We start from the raw sequence: 20,792 nt of genomic DNA on the forward strand, positions 1-20,792 counted from the left end.
ACTTTGTTAAATATCGATTATCCCCGTCGCGAAGCGTGGGTATAAAATACTAATTGATATACAATTAAGCTGCAACAAGCTTTTAAAGAAAATAAGACTTCAAATCAAATCTTTTTGCAATGGGCTTTTAAATAAAAGATGTTGAGCTAGGCTAGGTTGGTTGATTTGTTTTATTTTTTTACTAATGGGCTTTTAGGCTTTAAACGAAAGACTTGTTTTTTTTCAGGCGTGGTGTTTTTGACTTTGCATTTTGTATATCTACAGGTTATAGGTTGAGGAGCAAATTCTGACCGGTTAACCGAATTAAAACGGAATTGGTTAATATCTCGGTATAGTATGAATCGTTAGTGAACGAAATTAGCCGTACGGTTAGGGATTTTCACATAGGAACCGGTTAACCAGTAATAGGTTAATAAGGTTAACTTTAATAGATTAATATGTTTTTAACAGAACCGAACCAATTACATGGGTTAGGGGTTCTCCAATTAAAAACCGGTTTTGATTGATCAATAATCGCTTACGGTTAATAATCAGTATTTCAAACGGTGGTTAATCGGTATTTTGCTCCTCTAGTTAGTGGTGTCATTCAATTGTTAGATACAAATTAGCATGAGGTGTTTGATCAATAATCCCTTGCATCGAATTAAGATTGAGGTGTTTGATTCAATTGACAAAGCTATTATAGTTGTGTGTTAGTGTGTTTCAAGGAAAATTGTAATATTAATTTGTTGGTGGATGAGATCTTTTGGTCAGGTCAGTGATGAGGCTGGAAGCCACGTGTCTGGTGAGCCTTTTGTCGTGCTATAACATGCCACGTGTTCGATGTATTTGTTGAATCATCACGTGATACGTTGACTCTTCTTCTAAACAAACTTTACATCAAAGAGGTTAACAACATTAAATTTTAAAAGTTAGATACTTGGATGTTAAGAAATGGGTTTTTGATTATTGTTTGAGTGGTTGTCTATGCTTAACTGGATTTGGATATTTTAGGACAAATTGCATGTTAGATTTGGACATTTTAGGACAAATTACATGTTACTTTCATGGTTTAATGGTTTCACCGTGAAACCATTAATTTTTTATTGTGTTTAATATCATTCATGTATAATGTGTCTCTAGATTTATTCTAATTCAACTTTGATTGTTATTTAAGTAAAAAAAGTAAGGATGTGTAAATTCTCTAGGTGTGGATATAACTGGATACAATGAAATTCAAGAATGGAATGCTGATGGATATTTGGAAGAGTAAGAGTAGAGGTGTACAAAAGACCGGTTTGGGTTTAAAACCGGTTTCACCTAAACCGGTTCTCAAACCGACCCAAACCATCAGTTTCAGGACCGGTTTCTCTTAAAATCGACCAAACCGGTTTATAAACCGAACCGGTTTGAGGAAAACCTGTTTAAAACCGGCTAAAACCGGTTTAAAATCGGTTAAACCAGTTTATAAACCGAACCGAACCAACGTGACCAGGTCGACCTATCTTGTGTCTAAACCGGTTTGAGTCAAACCGGTTTTGACCAGGCGTTGACCAAACCGGTACGGTTTATAAACCGGTTCGTTTTGGATTTAAAACCGGTTTTGTACACCTCTAAGTAAGAGTACTAGATCCAAAATGATTGTGTTGCAACGAGTTTAAATCGATCAATTCTAATGCCGAAAGTTGTAGCGTCTAGTATCTATTACGCTAGCTTTACTTTGAGGGGGAAATAGAGAGTAACTCAACACTGAAACTGGATAACAAAAGGATCACTAACATTGCTTTAAAAATCTTACAAGAGAGCTTTACAAGCAAACTTGAGGTGTATTGTGTCAAATGAGGCCACAAACTAGTTCATCAATGTTCAAATCTATACTAAAATACACGATTCACTACATAAACACATACTTTAATTTCATATGACCGAGATTAGTTGGGCATAGTGACCTCATGGGAGGTATTGCTATGACTAATAAGGATATATGAGTTGTTGACTAGGATGACAAATGAAGCTGAATTTTATTGAAAAGTCTAAAACACCAAGGAAAAGTATTTGGTACAGGAGTATTTAGTTAAAAAATAAAAAATAAAAAAATCACGGGCTTAGAACACGTATGTTGGAGGTGATACTCGTTTGATCGCTCAATCTCATTACCCACATCGAAACCATATATATTAATACAATACGTAGTCTTAAAAATTAAAATGGTTAGTATGATGAAGCTAGAAACATGCAAATATCAAAATTACAGAATTGTTAAAAACGCAGTTGAATATTTATGTTTCAAGTCGATTTTTTAAGTGGGTTCATGATCGAATTTCAGGCAATGGGCGTCCAATGGGTAATTTTTAACCATATGAGATCATAAACGGGTAAACCTAACACTCACACATATACATGAGAGCCCTATGGGGATTCAATAATGAGTACTCAACGTATATAAAACCAGGTATAAAACATGGTTTTATAATATGAAACTTATGTCGTCAGTACTTGTCGCATACTTGGGTATTGCAATTCCCATTGATGACTAGGATGTTGTTAGACTACTCCCATTACCAAACGGTTGGTGAGTTGTTTCACTATTTGGATTTCTTTTAAAACCATAAAAATTTCAAACCAATCCATTCTCATTGTCACATGTGAACACTTATATGACCTTGTATTTTATTTCTTTTTCTTTCACACTAATTGGTTTTAACTTTAATATTAATTTTTTAATAACTTTTAAACAATTAAGTTGTAGTTATTAATAATACTACATTAACAAAAAAAGAAAAAGTCCATAATAATTGGTAGTTCAAACTTTAAACCGACCAAAAAGTGTAAACAAAATCATATAATCTAATCAAGATTATTATTAAGTAAAAGAATTAAACTTTATCCATATAGTAACGTCTAATCTAAACGTTAGTAATTTATTTTAGTGCCGTTCTAAAAAAAGGTAATTTATTTACTGCCAACAAAACTTACCAATCATTCACCATTTCTCATAATTCATTAATTCATATCTCCCCATTAATCAAATCCATGTTCTTTTCCAAAAAAACCTATTTTCCAATTTAATATAACATGATCCATGAAGCAGTTACAGAAAACAATTAATACAGTAGACATTTCCAGATTCATTCATTAAAATAAAATAATAAAAAGCGTCATAATAACAAAAATAAAAAAAAAAGAACGTTAGTGGCTTGTGACTTGAGTCCGTGGTCCCACTTGTACACGAGCATCATAATAATAATAACCACCAAACCTAATAAAGCCATCCAAATCGGCCACCGTCACACCACTGTTCATCATCACCTCCGGCGACCACAAATCTCACCTGCATTCTCAACTACAGGTCAAGATATTCAAAACCCATCTCTAAAACATCAAGACAATCAAAACCCATGTCTTAAAATCAAATCTTGATCCACCTGCATCTGATATGGATCTCGCCGGAGAATACAGAGACCGGAATGTGGGCGGAGGAGGGACGGTGGTGGTCGGAGTGAAGCTGGATTCGCAGAGCAGAGAGCTTCTGACGTGGTCGTTGGTGAAGCAAGCTCAGGCTGGTGATCGAGTTGTTGCACTGCATATTTTGACTGATAATGGTAGGGTTGTTTATGGCTGTTAATTGTGAAGTTAAGTTGCTAATTGCGTGTGTTTTAATTGAAGAAATTGTGGATCGTGAGGGGAAATCTTCGTTGCTGTCGCTTGTGAATTCGTTTGATTCGGTTCTTGCTGTTTATGAAGGCTTTTGTAACCTTAAACAGGTAGGGTTTTGTCATGTTTAGCTGTCAATTTGTTCAAATCTAGTCGGCTGGGGCGGTGGGGACTTGCGGTTTAATGGGATAAATATGATTGTAATTTTTATTATGTAATTTTCAGTTTATATGTATATATATACACACATTTTATATTTTTATATGCAATTTACAAAGGTTGGCCGGAAATTGGCGGCCGATTTGGTCCGACTAGGGGCGATTTGGTCCGATTAGCTAAAAATTAGTAAGTTACCGGCCGGCTAGTCCTGTTTTTTCTAGGAGCGGTAATTGCTGTTGACACGACACAACCTGGACCCGACATGGAAAAAAACAGGTCTTGGGTCGACTGACAGGATCCGTTGAAATTAGTCGGTCACTGGCCGGCTAGTGATTAATCACCGACTAGTCCTGTTTTTTTTCCAAGACTGGTCACGAATTAAGTGATTTACTTAATGTTATTTAATCAAGATCATTAAAGTTCATTCAATTGAAAATTTGAAATAATTTTTTTCCCTTTTTTGAAATAATTGTAGATGGGAATTTGATTTTGAATTTCGAAGAACATAATCATGAATATTTAATTCAATTTATTACAATTTTGGCATACTTTTGGGGATTTTGCAGGTGGATCTTAAGTTAAAGATCTGCAGAGGCACTTCAGTTAGAAAAATTCTTGTTCAAGAAGCGAAATCTTATGGTGCAAATGAGATCATTGTTGGATCATCACGAATTAATCACACTACTAGATCATCATCCTCCATAGCAAGATACTGCGCTAAAAAACTACCGAAAAGCTGTTCTGTAATTGCTGTTAATAATGGTAAAGTTGTGTTTCACAGACAATCCCATCCGTCAACATCCTGTGCAAAAGGTAACTTTTAATCTTTTATGAACAAGATGCTTCTGATTTCGATTCTGAAACATGTTACTAGATTTGATGTTGAGTTAACTTTTGGTAACATTGTAGGGAGTTTGGATCGCCAAAAGAATCATTGGTTTAGTTTAATTCAGAGATCATTGAGCATTAATCCAAAATTACTAAAAAATGGAAATGAAGCGAAAAACAATCAAAATGACTGCAAGAAACCTGAGCTGGCTTTAGTGAATCTTAAATCTGAGTGCAAACCGAGTTCAATCCAAGATAACTGTACAATATGCTCGCTGGATATGGCTCCTGTCCTTGAAGATTTGTCCGGTAAAGGTGGTGATGAAGAAGATAACTCCATGGCTCTAGTACCTGTACAGACACTAGAAGCTTCATCAAGTTCAACCTCTTTATTATTAAGAGAATTACCTGAACTAAGGCCCGGTTGGCCACTTCTTCGCCGATTCATTTCATCGAATAATCTTCCATCTGATAAATCGCGGGTCTACCAGATCTCGGTCGTCCAGTGGGCTATGAAGCTGCCAGTTAGACATTGTTTTCAGATCACAGACTCAGATTCAAGAAATGATGGTGTGTTTCATGATCAGAAAGACGGATCTGTTGAAGCCACTGCAGAAAATCGAGCAATTGTTTGTGTTGGTGGTGATGAGTTTCAATCTGATCTATCTTCTTCACCAGATCATGATTCAGTTAGCCTACCGAAAGAGTTAGAAGGTCTTCATGACAAATATTCAGCCACTTGTAGATTGTTTAAGTACCAAGAACTTCTCTCTGCAACACAAAACTTCAAACACGGTTTGTATTTTTATTTTTTATTTTTTTTAATCTTGAAATTTTCACGACTCACGTTTTAATGAAATATTTTATTCGATTTTCAGAGAATATGATAGGAAAAGGAGGGAGTAGTAAAGTTTACAAAGGGTGTCTTCCTGATGGCAAGGAAATAGCAGTTAAAATCTTGAAATCATCTGAAGACGTCTTGAAAGAATTCGTGTTGGAAATTGAGATTATTACTACTTTACATCATCAAAATATCATTTCCCTTTTCGGGTTTTGCTTTGAAGACAACAATCTCCTTTTAGTTTATGATTTTCTATCAAGAGGAAGTCTTGAAGATAACTTGCACAGTAAATAACACAATTTTTATACCAATAGACTTATGATTTTTTCCTTGATTTATATTATTATCTGTTAAATTAGGCAATAAGAAAGATTCTGCATTTGGATGGAATGAGAGATATAAGGTTGCTGTGGGTGTAGCTGAAGCACTCGTTTACCTACATGATAAACGTGATGAAACAGTAATCCACAGGGATGTTAAATCATCAAATATTTTACTCTCTGATGATTTTGAGCCACAGGTGATCATTTATTTTGTTAACTTGCATTTGTTGATTATATTAACATAGTTTTATCTCTTGTTTTCCAGCTCTCTGATTTTGGGCTCGCAGTGTGGTCGTCGACCACTTCAGCTCAGATAACTTGCACTGATGTTGCAGGAACTTTCGGGTTTGTAATTTCTAGTTTTTATTTTTTTATTTTTTTTATTTTTTTTATAGAAATACCAACTAATGCATATGAAAGTAAGATATATAAGATTAAAACTGAGTAAAGGTTTTGGGGTGCAGTTACTTGGCTCCAGAATATTTCATGTATGGAAAGGTGACTGATAAGATTGATGTGTATGCATTTGGTGTTGTTATTCTTGAGCTTCTTTCGGGGAGAAAACCGATAAGCAGTGAGTATCCTAAAGGCGAGGAAAGCTTGGTTATTTGGGTACGTATATGCTCTGATAAACTAATATAACCCAAACACGACACGTTTAACTCGTTAATCTAAACGAGTCAAACAGGTTGACATGTTTAGTTAAACAAGTTAGAAGATCGACATGTTTTGTTAAACGAGTTTGGCCGGTCGTAAACGGGTTGACAAGTTTGATAAAGTTGTAAACATGTAAACCGGTCAACATGTTTACTTAAACGTTTAGTTAAACTGGTTAGAGGGTTGACATTTTAATTAAACGAGTTAGCGAGTAACCTTGTTTAGTTAAAGACATCTACCCTAACATGGGCGCATTTAAACATTGTAATCAAGTTGTAAACGTGCTAAACGGGTTGGTGGGTTGCCCTTTTATTAAACAGCATCAAACACGGCCTGTTTAGTTAAACATGCCAGCCCGAACGTGAGCCATCTCATCAAGGGTCAGATATGACAACCTAAAACCTGATTATTAAATTTACAGGCAAAACCGATCTTGAGCAGCGGGAAATATTGCCAACTATTAGACCAAACATTTGGCAACAGCTTTGATGCTGATCAAATGGAGAGAATGGCTCTGGCTGCCACTCTTTGCATACGCCGGGCCCCACGTGCTCGGCCCCACATGAGCTCTGTAAGTGTATAAATAAATTTGTTGTTCAAAATGTCATTTCATTTCATCTTATTATTAGTAATAATAATGAAGAATATAATCTATTTATGACAGGTTCTGAAAGTGCTTCAAGGGGATGCCGAGGTGAGCAAGTGGGCGCGGTTAGAGGTGGGGTCAGACGCGAGAGTGCAGGTGTCGGAAGAGGAATCAAACATAAGGTCACATCTAAGCCTTGCATTGCTTGATGTTGAGGACTCCTCTCTTTCAATGAGCAGTGTTGAGGAGAGTAGTGTGTCATTAGAGGATTATCTACGTGGCAGGTGGAGCCGCTCATCAAGCTTTGACTAATCTCTTTAATCAAAAATAGTAACAAGTTTATTAATTTTAGGTGAAGTTGGTTTTAAGTTGATTTGTAAATGTGTTTGTTTTGTGGTGTTAAAATGAAGTTAGAATGGTCTCTTTTTGGTGAGATGAAGTTCTAAAAAGTGTAAAAAAGAGACTTGCTTCCTAATTCCTTTATAGAATAAATAATATAAAGATAATTATGTGTTTGTAATTCCTCCTCATATGTTGCATGCTTGTTTGTGTAAAAAACTTTACCGTAAATTAGAATCGTGTCACCTAACCACGACTTGTTTAGTCCGCTTATCTAAATGGGTCATATAGGTTGACGGCTAATAATAAAGTTGTGAACTGTAGTGTAAACGTGTTAATCGGATTGATGATCGTAAAAAGGATGGTTTAAACATGACATATAAAACACATTGATTGGTTTTATTAAACTGGTTAATCGAGTCAACCAAAACCTTTAGAAATTTGGAATATGAGGGGCGTTCACAGGAAGGTCAAAACCACCCAGAGACGAGGAAGGGCATAGTAATCAACGAAATGCTTCGGGAGTTGAAAATAAGTTCCCAATTTTAAAAGAATTCCCGCCAAGATGACGGAGTAAGCCAGACTGTTTGTAATGATTTTTAACTGAACTGCTTAACATTAAAACCAAACCAAATCGAACCGCTACCAACGGTTTGGATTTTCACAAAAGAAGGTAACCTATCTTGATATCCTTTCTAGGTAAACTTGGTTCAGACTTCAGATATGGCATATTGAAAAGAAAATTACAAAAACAATAATATATAGCATATTGAAAAGTCACAAATTGTACAAGGGCTTTACTTTACATAACCAAGAAGCAAGGCGATGAATCGACCAACCAAAAGTTAGAAAACAAATCCGACCGCTAAATTAAACCGATGACTAGTTAGGTGCTTCACGGTTCTAAACCGAACCATGAACACCCCATTTTGCTATATGTATGTATATCTCTATGATTCATCACATAAGGCTCTACTTAAATAGCCATGCGACATTCCCATGACCAGACTCTTAACCCGGACAGCCGAACTCACATATCGATCCACTATTATTCACACTATTCAACTGACGTAGCAAAAGACTCGCACCTAGAGATGCACAAACCGGTTAACTGGTTATTTGAAAGCCGGTTAATCGGGTCGGGTACTACCCGGTTTTCAAGCACAAAAACCCTAACCGATATAGCCGAACCAGTGAGCCGGTAAATAACCGAAAAAAAAACCGTTTAAAAAAATAATTAAAAAACCTAAAACCTATTTCGGTTAACCAGTTTTGTAACTGGTTTTTAACTGATTTTTGAGCCAAATTGTATAACCGGTTTATAAACCGTCAGCTATAAACTGGTTTTTATTGAACCGGGTAGTAACCGGTTAGGTTTCCAGTTACAAATCGGTTAACCACTTACCTTGTGCACCTCTACTCGCACCTTAACATTGGTCCAACAGATTCTCAAATCGGTTAACCACTTACCTTGTGCACCTCTACTCGCACCTTAACATTGGTCCAACAGATTCTCAAATCGGTTAACCACTTACCCTGTGCACCTCTACTCGCACCTTAACATTGGTCCAACAGATTCTTCCAGGTTCCAACGGTTGCATATGATTTGAATTATCCTTCAACAATGCAACCCAAAACCTAATTATTTTCGTGTCAGCAATTACCACTACTATTGTTAGCCAACTTCAGATCAAATCAAAGAGAATCAAGGTGATAAGGATCAATTAAAGAAGGAACAACAAGAGAGAAAGAAATTGAGTTTTAAATAATTATATTAAATGCTTAATTTTAATCAGTTCGAATTATCTTGTTAGAGGAGCGTTTATATCATAATCAAAAGTACGTTGAGAACTACAAGAACCGTATAATACACTTGTACTTGGTGTTTTGATTGTGATACATAAGACAGTTACCTAACCGCTACACTGTCTCTCCCACCACCTTGATTATTCTCAATGCACCGCGTACAAAGTGCATTATGCAGTTCTCGCAGTTTTCAACATTCTTTTTTATTCTAAAAAGAATGCATCCGTATTTGTGTTATTAGAATTAGTGTTTGAATAGGTTTAAGCTTGGTCTAGTACAGTCTTCTGTTTAGAACTTAAGTTGAACCTTTTTGAGTTGTAATAAAGGTGTTAAGTCTGGCATTTTGGTTCCGACGGGTTACTTTGTTCTTTCGAATTGCTGCACTTTTGCCTTCAGTTACTTAGTACCATAGTAGTTATGCAGTCATACTAGGGTACTACAAAGCTGAATTTGAATATGGCAAATAAACTTGTCATAGTTATCAAGCCAGCGAAACAGATGGGCCAGGTTGGACCGGGTTCAGGTATAATGGCCAAGTCGCCCATTCTGACATATACCAAGGTGGCAGAGGTTTAAAAGATAGACCCATATTATAAACTAAGCATACAAAAATTACCCAAATCAACCAGTTTCTTGAAGAATGGGTTACGCTACGGTTATCTTAAACCACCATTTTGTACCAACGGCTTTAAACGTTTACGCCTGAAAACTTACAAACAAGTCATTTATCCAAAAGCTACTACATGTTGATTTAGAGCATTCTTCTAACCCTTGGCCGCACCTTCAGAATATCCTCGTCATTCCAAGGTTGAAATGCATCCACATTCGGGACATGCTGCCATTCACGAAAAAAAAGTTACTAATTTCCATACAAAGTTTTTTTATCAATAAAACTAGAACTACAACACCACCCAACAACCATACCCAGTAAAAATCCCACCAATAGCAAAGAATTATAATAATTTGCAGTAATAATCTAACTTTTTTAATAAATAGATGGGTCAAGTTGACCCGAGAAATGTAAATTCATTTAGAAAGCTTACTTCTAGCCAGAAACGAAACATCCTCAAGAGATTAATAGCTTTAGGTCGGTCATTCTGTGCAGCTTTGAGCATTGACTGAAATCTTTCTGCATGATCAAGATAATGAGACAAACATTACAACTTAATATATGTGACGCGGGTTCAATACATAACTAATTAAGCAGAGAACCACATAATAATATGTAGTGTTGCAAAGATATAATGGAAAAAAAAGGCGGTTTTTGTACGACAGTTAAACCAATATGTGAAAAGTTTAACTTACGGGGGCCATAACCAAGCACAGTTTTGGTGAATCCAGCTTGAGCAAACGATCGGGACCTGCCTCTACGCAAGGGTTTAAGTTGCAAAACGGGCTTCTCTTGTTCTATATAATCTGAAAGTTCTTTGTACTCCTTTTCACTATATGGAACCTTAAGAATCTTTATCAGTTTCTCCTTTAACTGAAACAATAATCAAACCATTTAGATATAAATCAAACAAATATGATAGATAACATATAATTACACATACATGTTTATTTTTCACGTCACTCCAGTTCTCAACATTATCCAAAATCACCACATCTGAATCGGAAGTTGTTACTATCTCTTCATTTTCAAAAGATTCTTCTTCACGTTTAACTTTAATGTCAGCGCACATCTTGTTAGCAGAATCCACAGTGGTACCCTGTGGTATAGACTTATGATCCTTATTTTTCTTTCTTCTAGAAACTTCTTTTTTAGTATGAATCTCAATCTCGCCATTCATTTCATTCACCTTCCTTTTAGCCTTCTGCTCGACTGGTATATCTTCAGAAACGATTACTTTGTCTCCACTATTATCAGTAGCCAGTTGAAGGTTATTATCACAAGAATCTAAATTCCCCTCTTCATAATACACAAAAACAGGTTCCTCGTCATTGTTAGAAATTTTCAGCTTATATGATTTACCATGTTCTGTTAGATTCTCTAAAAACAACAAGTATTCGGGATCTTTATTGTTTTCATCTATGCATACAACCTCGTCTTCATCTTCAGCTTCATTGTCATCTTCATCCTCATCTTCGGCTTCAGCTCCGTATTTGTTTACGTATTCATTTATATCCTCACATATTGTCTCATTTTCCCGTTCAGTAGCTTCAGAACAGGAATTAAAAAACCAAGCATAATCACTATCCAGTTCTTGATCCTTAGCTTCACCATTTTTCACTTTCTTGTAAAACGGGTGTTTAAGATCAAGCTCAGAAATTTTGATATCAAAATATAACTTGCGTATCTTTAATCGAATGGTGTTAAACTCATCATAAAAGTCCATGTTTAGATGAACTGTAAAAAACCCCTTCACAATGATCAGCTGCAAAAAAAAAAAAAAAAAAAATCATGAATTCAGTTGAGTATTCATCTAACAAAACCAGATTTTGTTCATAAAGAGTATGGATTAATAAAAGAAGATACAAATAAGATGAATTCATAGAAACTGGCATTCAAGATTGCATAAGTTGAAAAGTAAAACGATATGAATGTTCACATCATCTCTTACATCTATATATATATAAAGATAAAATTCTTTATGAAGTTAGACTTGATATCATATTAATGTTAAAAATTCAAATGTCTTAAAATAATACACGCTCTGATACAAAATGATTACAAGATCACTTCATCCAAAGTAGCCTAAAACTTAGCTATTAATCACCATATGATCTACAGCAGTTTGGACTATAATATAAAGTTATATGCATAAATTTTACATCGAATGATATAAGCAAGTTAAGGCTTGAGTACAACAAACAGTTATTCATTTATAACTGCAATTTTCAAGCTTCAATCAACTAACTTCAGTACTAGCCACTAGGCTTCAAATCTTGGTTTTAAGAAAGCGTGAGGCGCACTGAGACGAAAAGCGCTGTGTTTTTTGTACACGAGGCACGATATGTTATATAAGTATTCTATTGGTTTGTAGCCACATTTACTCAATATTAAGAGATAAATAAGATTTATAAATGGTTACTGCATACATGTACAACCTAAAAAGCTTGTTATACAACATCCAGACGCACAACAAATCGCAAGTTGTTGGCCTCATGCGTGCTTTTATACACCAGAAAATATATTGTGATTTAAGTAGCAACGACTGATTAAGATGTTGGTGCCCTAGGAAAACAAAAATAATCCAAACAGTTGATTATATAATCAATGGCGAACGTAAATAGATTGTTGAGCATAATAATAATAATAATACGAAGAGAATGCGTATATTATGCAAAAACCCTATCGATTGAACGATGATACCTGGGAGTGAGTGATAAGGAGAAAGGATTCAATTTCTGGTTCTCGTGATTTTATTATTGTTATGTTATGTATATCAATGACTCCAATAATTAATTAAATTATTTTATATAATTAATTAATTGCAAATTCTGTGTAGACAACTTTTATAACTAATTATCTGCAAATTAAGTGTTATAATCGATAACCGAATCATGGCCAACATAATTGAACCGATAGGCGATGTAACGAATGGTCGGTTTAATGATTTTTCAAATGTGGCTCGGCTTTGATTAAAGAAAAATTTAAACCTATAATAACGGAGCCGATACGTTTACTTAATTGAGAAGCAAGAACTGGTAGTGCATGATCAAGAAAATTAGTACTGAAGTCATGTGTAAATAATATTTCATATCGTTCAAAGTCACATCATCTTTTGACATCTGATCACACAAAAAAACAACTTCAGTGTATACCACAGATATATGCGTATGCAGGTTTCGAAACATGTTAAGAGATCAAATCCAAAATGGTCCCATCAAATCTGTTTTGGTTCTAATTTTTAGGCCTCAATTACAAAACTCAGGCACAAACTTTTAGATCCAGTTATATTGTTTAGTTATTTTTTTGAACGGCCAACAAAAACATATACTAAAACCCAAAAGAAAAACAAATGTCGGCATAGCAAGTAACTACACACAGCTACAGTACAAGAACACCAACAAAAAAAAACTACATAAGACCACTACAATACAAAACTCCCCCAGTTCGCCCATGAGACCGACCTACTTTTCACCCAAAGAAAACTACGAGTTTTTATATTCTCCACAACACTTCCAACAGACACCATTGACCCATTATGCACCATATTGTTTCTCGTCTTCCATAAACACCACAATGTGACAAGACAGACCGCATTGAACGACTTTGTCTTTCTCTTCGGAAACTTGGTATATTTATAAAGCTCGACAGTATCACAGACACAAAACGCAAACAACTGAGGGACTTTGCACCAAGTAGAGCTGGCTTGCCAAACCGATTGTGCCAATCCGCACGAAACGAAAATATGTTCTGTCGTCTCCTCTAGCAAACCACCAAAACCAACCCAAGACTCCGTCTTGCCAAAGACGTTAACACCAGAAGTCTATCCAACCTAAATAACAGTGGAAATGTAACCAAAAAGGACACTTCTAACAAACTGTTGCATCAACAAATCCAAATTAATCCCCAATAAACATAATTCATGAGTATTGCGTTTCACTTGTTTCCACAGACCCAGAATTCCAGCTCCTTGATGAGTGATGGATGGACCAAATTCCCTTTCGCCACAACCTTTCACGTCCACCTTTAAACTGCCACCACCGTTTCGCTAAAGAGCCCGGTTTAACGAACCCAAACCGAGCCCACCACAGTCCTTTGGAGCTGTTGCCAAGATACCCGATTAATCTTTGACTTGTCCTCCGAACCACCCCAATTAGTCATGGTTAACTGACTCATAACCAATTTGCTATAATTTTGAAACCGATTAACCAAAACCGCCATAACAGATCGGTTACAATTATGATTATTCATTAACCTACATATTGCCATATTAGTTATGGTTATGAGTTTGACCGACCCATACACAATTGATAGAATTAACCAACTTTTTAAGTGTTGCAATTCAAAAAAGTGTAGCAGCGCAGCTTGTTGCCCCGCTTGCCTTCTGTTTCAATGTAATAAAAAACTTTTAATTTATTGTCTAGGTTATAAATAACTACTAACTCATAAATCATTTCTTTATACATTAGGTTTTTTTTCTTTTCAATAATCTATCTTATTCATGCTCCTAAGTCACACTACGTAAATATATATATTTGCTCAGGATAGAACTTGAGACCTCTTAATGCTCCTATTCGCATAAAAGCTTTGCTTATGTCACTAGGCCACCAACACCCGTGTAACTTATGTGTCATTTATACTTCATTAGTGTTAATTTGTTTTTCCCACTTAATATTTTCTCCTGATTCGATTTATTATATTTCTCTTATGTTTGCTGTTTTTATATATTTTATGTTTAATTTTATAATCTAAGCAAATGATTCCATCAAATTTATTTGATGTAACATAAGAGTTGATTCCATCTACCATATTTAACATCAAAAAAGAATGACCAAAAAATATCACACACGTTCTGCATTTCAATAATTTCTTCTATATGATCATCTCCCTTTTAGCATTAATTATCTATATATATTTTTATTTTAATAGAAAGAGATGCCAAGTTTTAACACTACAAGTTCAAAGACACAATCAAGTGAGTACATGCCTAAATTCATATTTATATGGACTAACATTGATTTAATAAATATATGACCAACATAAATATATGGACTAAAAATATATCACAAAAGATTTAATAACCAAATTGTTACATAAATAGAAAATGTGGACGACTAAAAATGCAAGAATAAAAACTCTTGAACTAAACCCACATTTAACATTACCTTCATGTTTAGATAACTATATTAATTAATTTCTATAATAATTAAATACAAGCACAAATTTCCAATTATCAACACTTTTTAACCTTTTCCTAAGGGTTAATTTTACCTTACATCAACTAATTTCCTCATGTTATTATAGGCGTTTTTCACATCTTAAAAGCTTGGCACCAGCATTGGGACCCTCACCATTATCGAATACATGCGTGATCCATCCCATAGCCTTCGCAATTTCTTCAAGTTTATAGATAACCGAATTCACATCACGAATATAAACATGCCCATTTGGTCGTAATATTCGATTCATCTCGAGCATTATTGTAGAGATATCACACCTGCTCAAGAAAAACAACAAAAAGTTTCAACCAGCGAGTTGATATTGGTTATGTTTTATCTCAAACGGGTCAAATGAGTAAATAAAAAAATTAGCTTAAAAGGTCAAACATGTCAAAACTGGCACATAATGTATTTTTTAAAAACATAAACCTCCTAGATCAACTTTTTCCTAAAATTCAGATTATTGATGAAATATTTTGTATACATATTTCTAAAGATGTTTAAATTTGGACAAAAATTACCAAAAAAGTAAGTTTTGAGTTCAAACTGAACCTAAAACTGAAAATTTGGTTTTTTGAGGTTTTGGAACCATTCAGTTTTGGTTTTAACATTTGGGCTTGAAATTTTTGGGCAGAAAATACTTGGCCCAAAATGATGAATTTGATCCTAAATCTTTTGGCCTAAATTTTTTATTAATTAAATATTATGCATTTGGACTATAATAATTAGGTAACATATTCTATTAAATTCATATAAATTACTTCTGAATCAAAATGAAAAATGAGAATGCTTAATTCAGTTCAGCAACATTTGCCTTGGTTGTAAAACTACACTTCCCTTGGTGCACAAGGATAATTTAACCAGTAAGCTAAACAAAATTGCAGTTGTCATTAAACCGTTTACAAAAGATAGAAATATATATATAAACAACTTTAAGTAAACCTTGTGGTCATAAGCTTTTAAGAGACGTGGAGAATTTAATCATCTTCGAAAGTTCAGTTTTTACAAAAACATAAAACCAAATTGTCAGTTTTTGGTTGGGTTAAGTCATTCTGGTTCAGTTTTTTTGGATTTTCAGTTACGGATCAGTTTTTCATGGTCACCCCAAAGTAGGTGGAAGATTAATGTATTGGCATACCAATTATATTTAAATCAGCTTTCAAAAAGTGTTTCGGGTCTGGTAAAATTAGCAGTCTTGACCCACTTGACTCCATACCCGATATATCTTTCTGGAGTAGTAGGTGAATAATAAGAGAGAAAATAAATAAATAAATTAAATTGTTTATTTTACCTTTTCTGTTCTCTGGAAAAGAGACCGGCTGCATTCAGTATGTCATAAGTTCTTGGATATGTATCAAATGGCTCACACCTGGAAAACCATAAAAGATATATTAATTAAACTTAATATGAAGCTAGTAATCAATTTAATGAACATGCTTATTAAAAAGATAATTTAAATTTAAAAATAAGTCAAAATCAAGAAAAACAGTATATCATACCAGTCATGTACAACACCTACGAGCCCACGATCATATATTACAGGCAACGTATTCGTATCACTAACGGGAACAACGTTCATAACCCAACAATCAACCCCATGATCATGTAATGCTGCTGCAAACCTGTCATTATAAACATGATGTAAATGTAAGATTTCACAAAAAAAAAAAAAAAAAGTAGCTAAAAGAAGGTAAACAAGTTACCCTCCATACCTAGCCCGCATGTCCATCACATTTCGTACGTTTAACATTTTCCAACGAAAAACATTAACATAACTAAATGTTATTTCTTTCCAATATTTTGACTCAGCCTTGAAGATATCGTTTCTTGATAAGAAAGCATCCATTTTTATACTTTGTAGCCTATGTGGCGGATCATGAAGTCGCGTGGGCCATGCTGTAACATTAGCTTCATAACCACTTTCGGGTAAACGAGTGACGCATGCCTTCAGTGGGGCATACCAAACATCATCGGGGTCATCATTGGCATCACATAATGGAGGTTGTATATCTGGACTGCGGGCCTGGTAGCACGTGTTGTTTTGAGGCTTGCGCCAGGTGGCGATGTATCCTTCTTTTGCTATGAGTTCCCAACATATTCGGCTAGTAAGATTCTCCATTTCTGCAGTTGAGTAGGCGAATCATACGCTTAGTGAACTGTTCGACTGAAGGTTCGGTTATGTTCGTTTATTATTAAACAAACGAACATGAACACGTTTTGTTTGTGAATGTTCGTTTATGTTAACAGTTTACGCTTGTTTGTTTATGTATTCATTTAAATTGTTAGGCACATTACAATTTAGTCTAGTTTTATTGATATTTAAGGCCCAACAAATTGATATTCACGCTTACTTTTAATTGGTGTTTGCTCAGCTATGTTCGTTTATATTTGTTCATCTATGCGCAGTTATATATGTTTGTTTATGTTTGTGAACTGTTCAAAAATACTATTAACGAACAAACAAAAACACACTCATATTCTCAGCGAATGAACACGAACAAGAAAACCCCATTCTTTAAACTGTTTGTGTTCGATCGTTTGTTTAGTTAAAGTTAAACGAACGAACATGTCCCGTTCTTGTTCTTGAAGCTTATTTTCATATCTTATAGGTTTATTTGGTGTTTAAATAAACAACTTACCTTTCCACTGTTCTTGAAGCTTATTTTCATGTTTATAAACCGGTTGTGCAGCCCAGACAAAGTAACCACCTGCCCTTAACATCCTATTCACCTCCAGAAGCAAAATCCCATCTTAAACACAAACAAATAAGGTAAAAACCCAATGAATAATAATAATACTAGTGAAACAATCATAAATGAAGAAAGCATACCATCACGAGTCCAATTTATCCTACATCTTGAACAATGTATTAAATCAAATGCTTGACTCGGATATAACAACCGATGTGTTGCAAAAACCGCCACCATGGCAGGTACACCTCGTTCTAGAGCAAATTGAATCTGATTTTCATGAGCATCTTTTGGTGCAACTGATAAAGTGGTCACGTTTCGGTCCAGTAAAAAGGCACCATAACTTGCTACACCACAACCAACATCCAATGCAACTCGAACATGTCGACCAAAGTCAATATCAGGAACCATCTGCATGCTTGGTCAAAACATGGAGTCAAAGGTATGCATACATGAATCATGATTCATAGAACCATAGTTACTGTTAACTATAATGTGACAATTTTAAACCTTTGAAATCTGATCTAAGTACTGATTTGCACCATGGATGAACTGTGTCCCACCTCCTGGAAATATGAACTTGTCTTTGTTTCTTGAGATCCAGTTTTGACCTCCTTTATCTTCAACCAAACGTGTGTGTGGTACATTATCATACCATACCTGTATAAACATTCAAAAACCCTAATTACAAATATGATTGGGGATTCGTGATTCGTAACACTCGGATAACGAGAGTCATGAAACACTTTCAGATCGAAATAATTCGGAGGTTCACCCAAATTTTCCAATCGCATAAATCTCAGAAAGCTGACAAGAAGCAAGTATGTGTGCTGTGTGCATAGTTGTCAGTAGCGAATAGCTGTCAACAGCGACAACCTACCTACACATTACGTAGGTATAGCAATGAAATAGCGGGCGCTGCTTGATGTTTAGCGATAAGGTATTAGAATTTTTTTAAAATGCTTTACATTAAATACTCCACCAAAATAGCAATTATAATCAATAACTACCACCAAAATGAAATAATCAATAGATACAACCAAAATAGCTAATAAAACTTAAAACAAATGAAAAATGCAGACGGTCGCTATTTTCACGCGAATCACGCTATTATTTATCTATGAACCACTTAGCGTTAACCTACACTAGCTACGCTATTCGCTATAGTGGGCGCTATTGACAACTATGGTTCTATGAATTTTTGAGAACCAAAATGCGAGAGAGATTCGTATTTGCAGGATTAGGGCCCGAAACAGCTTTCAGCAGTTATCCATTTGAGATCCAAATTGCTTCAAGGGGCATGGATCCCCCGTTGCTTAGGCAATGGGGTTCTAATACCGAAGATCATAATAAACTCAAACAAGCGTGCACCCTATGCCCCTGACTTGGACTTGTTTGATGAACATCATGATTCACATAGGTCAACAAGTAAATCCAATAACACTAAAACATCTTACAAATATGATCTAAACCAAGCAAATCCAAACAAGAATTATGTAAATTAATGTTAAATAACTAACTAGCATTAAGCATACCTCATCTCGGCTTGTCGGCCACGGAATGTGATCCTTATAGTTGTTCGGAGTCGGCACCAAACAATCCAACTCTTTACCTTTTGCAGGGCAATGCCTTTCATACTTCTCCCCCTTATCAGTTGAAGCTAACCTAGAAACCACATCCACATTGTCCAAACAAGGTATATACTCTCATCGCAAACCCTAAATCTACCAATCTTCCCCCAATTCTCATTACCACTCTCCACAACACTCTCATTCACCGCATTCTCGAGTAAACTCGCATCGTAATCTCCGATCACGAAGTCGTCCGTCATCGCCCCGTTCTTGTCCACCACATTTTCCGGCTTCGGCGGCGGTGGGGACGGAGAAGTGGAGTTAAGTGCCGTGGAGATGGTGGTTCCGGTGAAGGAGAAGGTGTCGTCGGAAAAGCGTTGGACGGCGAAGAAGAGGAAGGAGACGAGGAGGATTTTAATGAAGGTGTTAGGGTTTGTGGTTCTCATGGCGTGCCGGTGAGGGTTTGTTAGTTACCGGTGACGGTGTAGTAAGTTAATAATAATAATAATAATAATAAAGTTGACCAAAAAGCTGGTGTCAAGTCAAGTGAAGGAATTACTTTATTTAGTTTGTGGACCCTCATGTTTTAGAGGCTTTATTACTTTCGCCTTATTTGCTTCTATGGCAATCATATTCAATATTCTGCCGCAAACCTTTTTTTTTTAAGAGAAAATTCCCAAAATAGCCCTTCTACAAAATGAGATTCCAACTTTGTCTCCTAAACTTAATATTTTTAAAAATGGCTCTCTCTAACTCATCTTTGATCATGTATTAGAAAATCTAACGCGTCTTTGACGACATGTTAGCATAACACGTCGTCAAAGACGCGTTGGATTTCCTAACACATGGTTAAAAACGCTAACACGTCGTCAAAGGCACGTTAGATTTCTTAACACATGGTTAAAGATGAGTTAGGCTTCCAAACACGTCGTCAAAGATATGTTAGCATCAAACGCATAGTCGAAGATATGTTAGCTTTTTTTGTTTGTGATGTGCTAAAAGTAGTTTATTAATTATTAACTAATTTAACTAAAAATAAACACTAAGTAATACTCTAGACTCTCTAAAACTCGACTAAACTACTAACCGGCAAGTGAACCGATCGAATCTAGTAAAGCTAAGTAGGTCTGGATATCGAACCCACGAGACTCTCTAAACTACGTTTATTAACTAATTAGACTTGACTACAAACACGACTTATTAATTTATATTTGTTTGGGGGGGGGTTATTTAAAATACTAATTTAATACTATAATTAAAAACTAATTAAGAAAACAAGTAATTTAAATGAAAGCAAAAGTTTGATTTAAATAAGATGATGATGAGAAAACTACCTAGGCTAGAATCCTCTAAATTTCAGTAATGAATTAACCCGGAAAAAATATTTAGTTATGCACTGGGATCGTAAAATAGACACTTAAAAAAACCCGAACAGGACCCCTGACCCTTCTCAAGAGACACCTATGGATTTCTAACAAGTTTTAATGCACACCAGTATTAAAAATCAAGTTCCCTTACGGTCACCTAATT

General features: G+C 35.2%; 1 protein-coding gene and 1 pseudogene across 2 annotated transcripts; one reads left to right on the plus strand and one right to left on the minus strand.

Annotated features, from left to right (window-relative positions):
• The first annotated feature begins 2,308 nt into the window (after positions 1-2,308).
• On the plus strand, positions 2,309-7,339 carry LOC143576658 (protein kinase STUNTED-like). Its single transcript, XM_077060698.1, has 11 exons — positions 2,309-2,323; positions 3,365-3,581; positions 3,646-3,743; positions 4,359-4,605; positions 4,702-5,415; positions 5,499-5,747; positions 5,821-5,981; positions 6,050-6,129; positions 6,249-6,396; positions 6,863-7,012; positions 7,106-7,339. The coding sequence occupies exons 1-11, from the start codon at positions 2,309-2,311 to the stop codon at positions 7,337-7,339; spliced, it is 2,313 nt and encodes a 770-aa protein (XP_076916813.1).
• A 7,652-nt stretch (positions 7,340-14,991) lies between these two features.
• Positions 14,992-19,708, minus strand: LOC143576659 (putative methyltransferase PMT10; annotated as a pseudogene). Its single transcript, XR_013142982.1, has 8 exons — positions 19,227-19,708; positions 18,202-18,351; positions 17,832-18,102; positions 17,641-17,751; positions 16,705-17,122; positions 16,501-16,623; positions 16,293-16,370; positions 14,992-15,279 (listed from the first exon to the last, which is right to left on the minus strand). The product of XR_013142982.1 is annotated as a putative methyltransferase PMT10 (transcript).
• Between the last annotated feature and the right edge of the window lie 1,084 nt (positions 19,709-20,792).

This window comes from Bidens hawaiensis, unplaced genomic scaffold (genome assembly GCF_021521415.1).
Source record: "Bidens hawaiensis isolate Kalapana, Puna unplaced genomic scaffold, B.hawaiensis_p1.1 tig00028252_1, whole genome shotgun sequence".
Taxonomy (NCBI): domain Eukaryota; kingdom Viridiplantae; phylum Streptophyta; class Magnoliopsida; order Asterales; family Asteraceae; genus Bidens; species Bidens hawaiensis.

Bases quoted from the DNA above. Each gene is read 5' to 3' on its own strand.
- LOC143576658 (XM_077060698.1), top strand. The intron at 4,606-4,701 runs GTAACTTTTAAT...GTAACATTGTAG, and splicing joins GTCAACATCCTGTGCAAAAG to GGAGTTTGGATCGCCAAAAG. The intron at 7,013-7,105 runs GTAAGTGTATAA...TATTTATGACAG, and splicing joins CTCGGCCCCACATGAGCTCT to GTTCTGAAAGTGCTTCAAGG.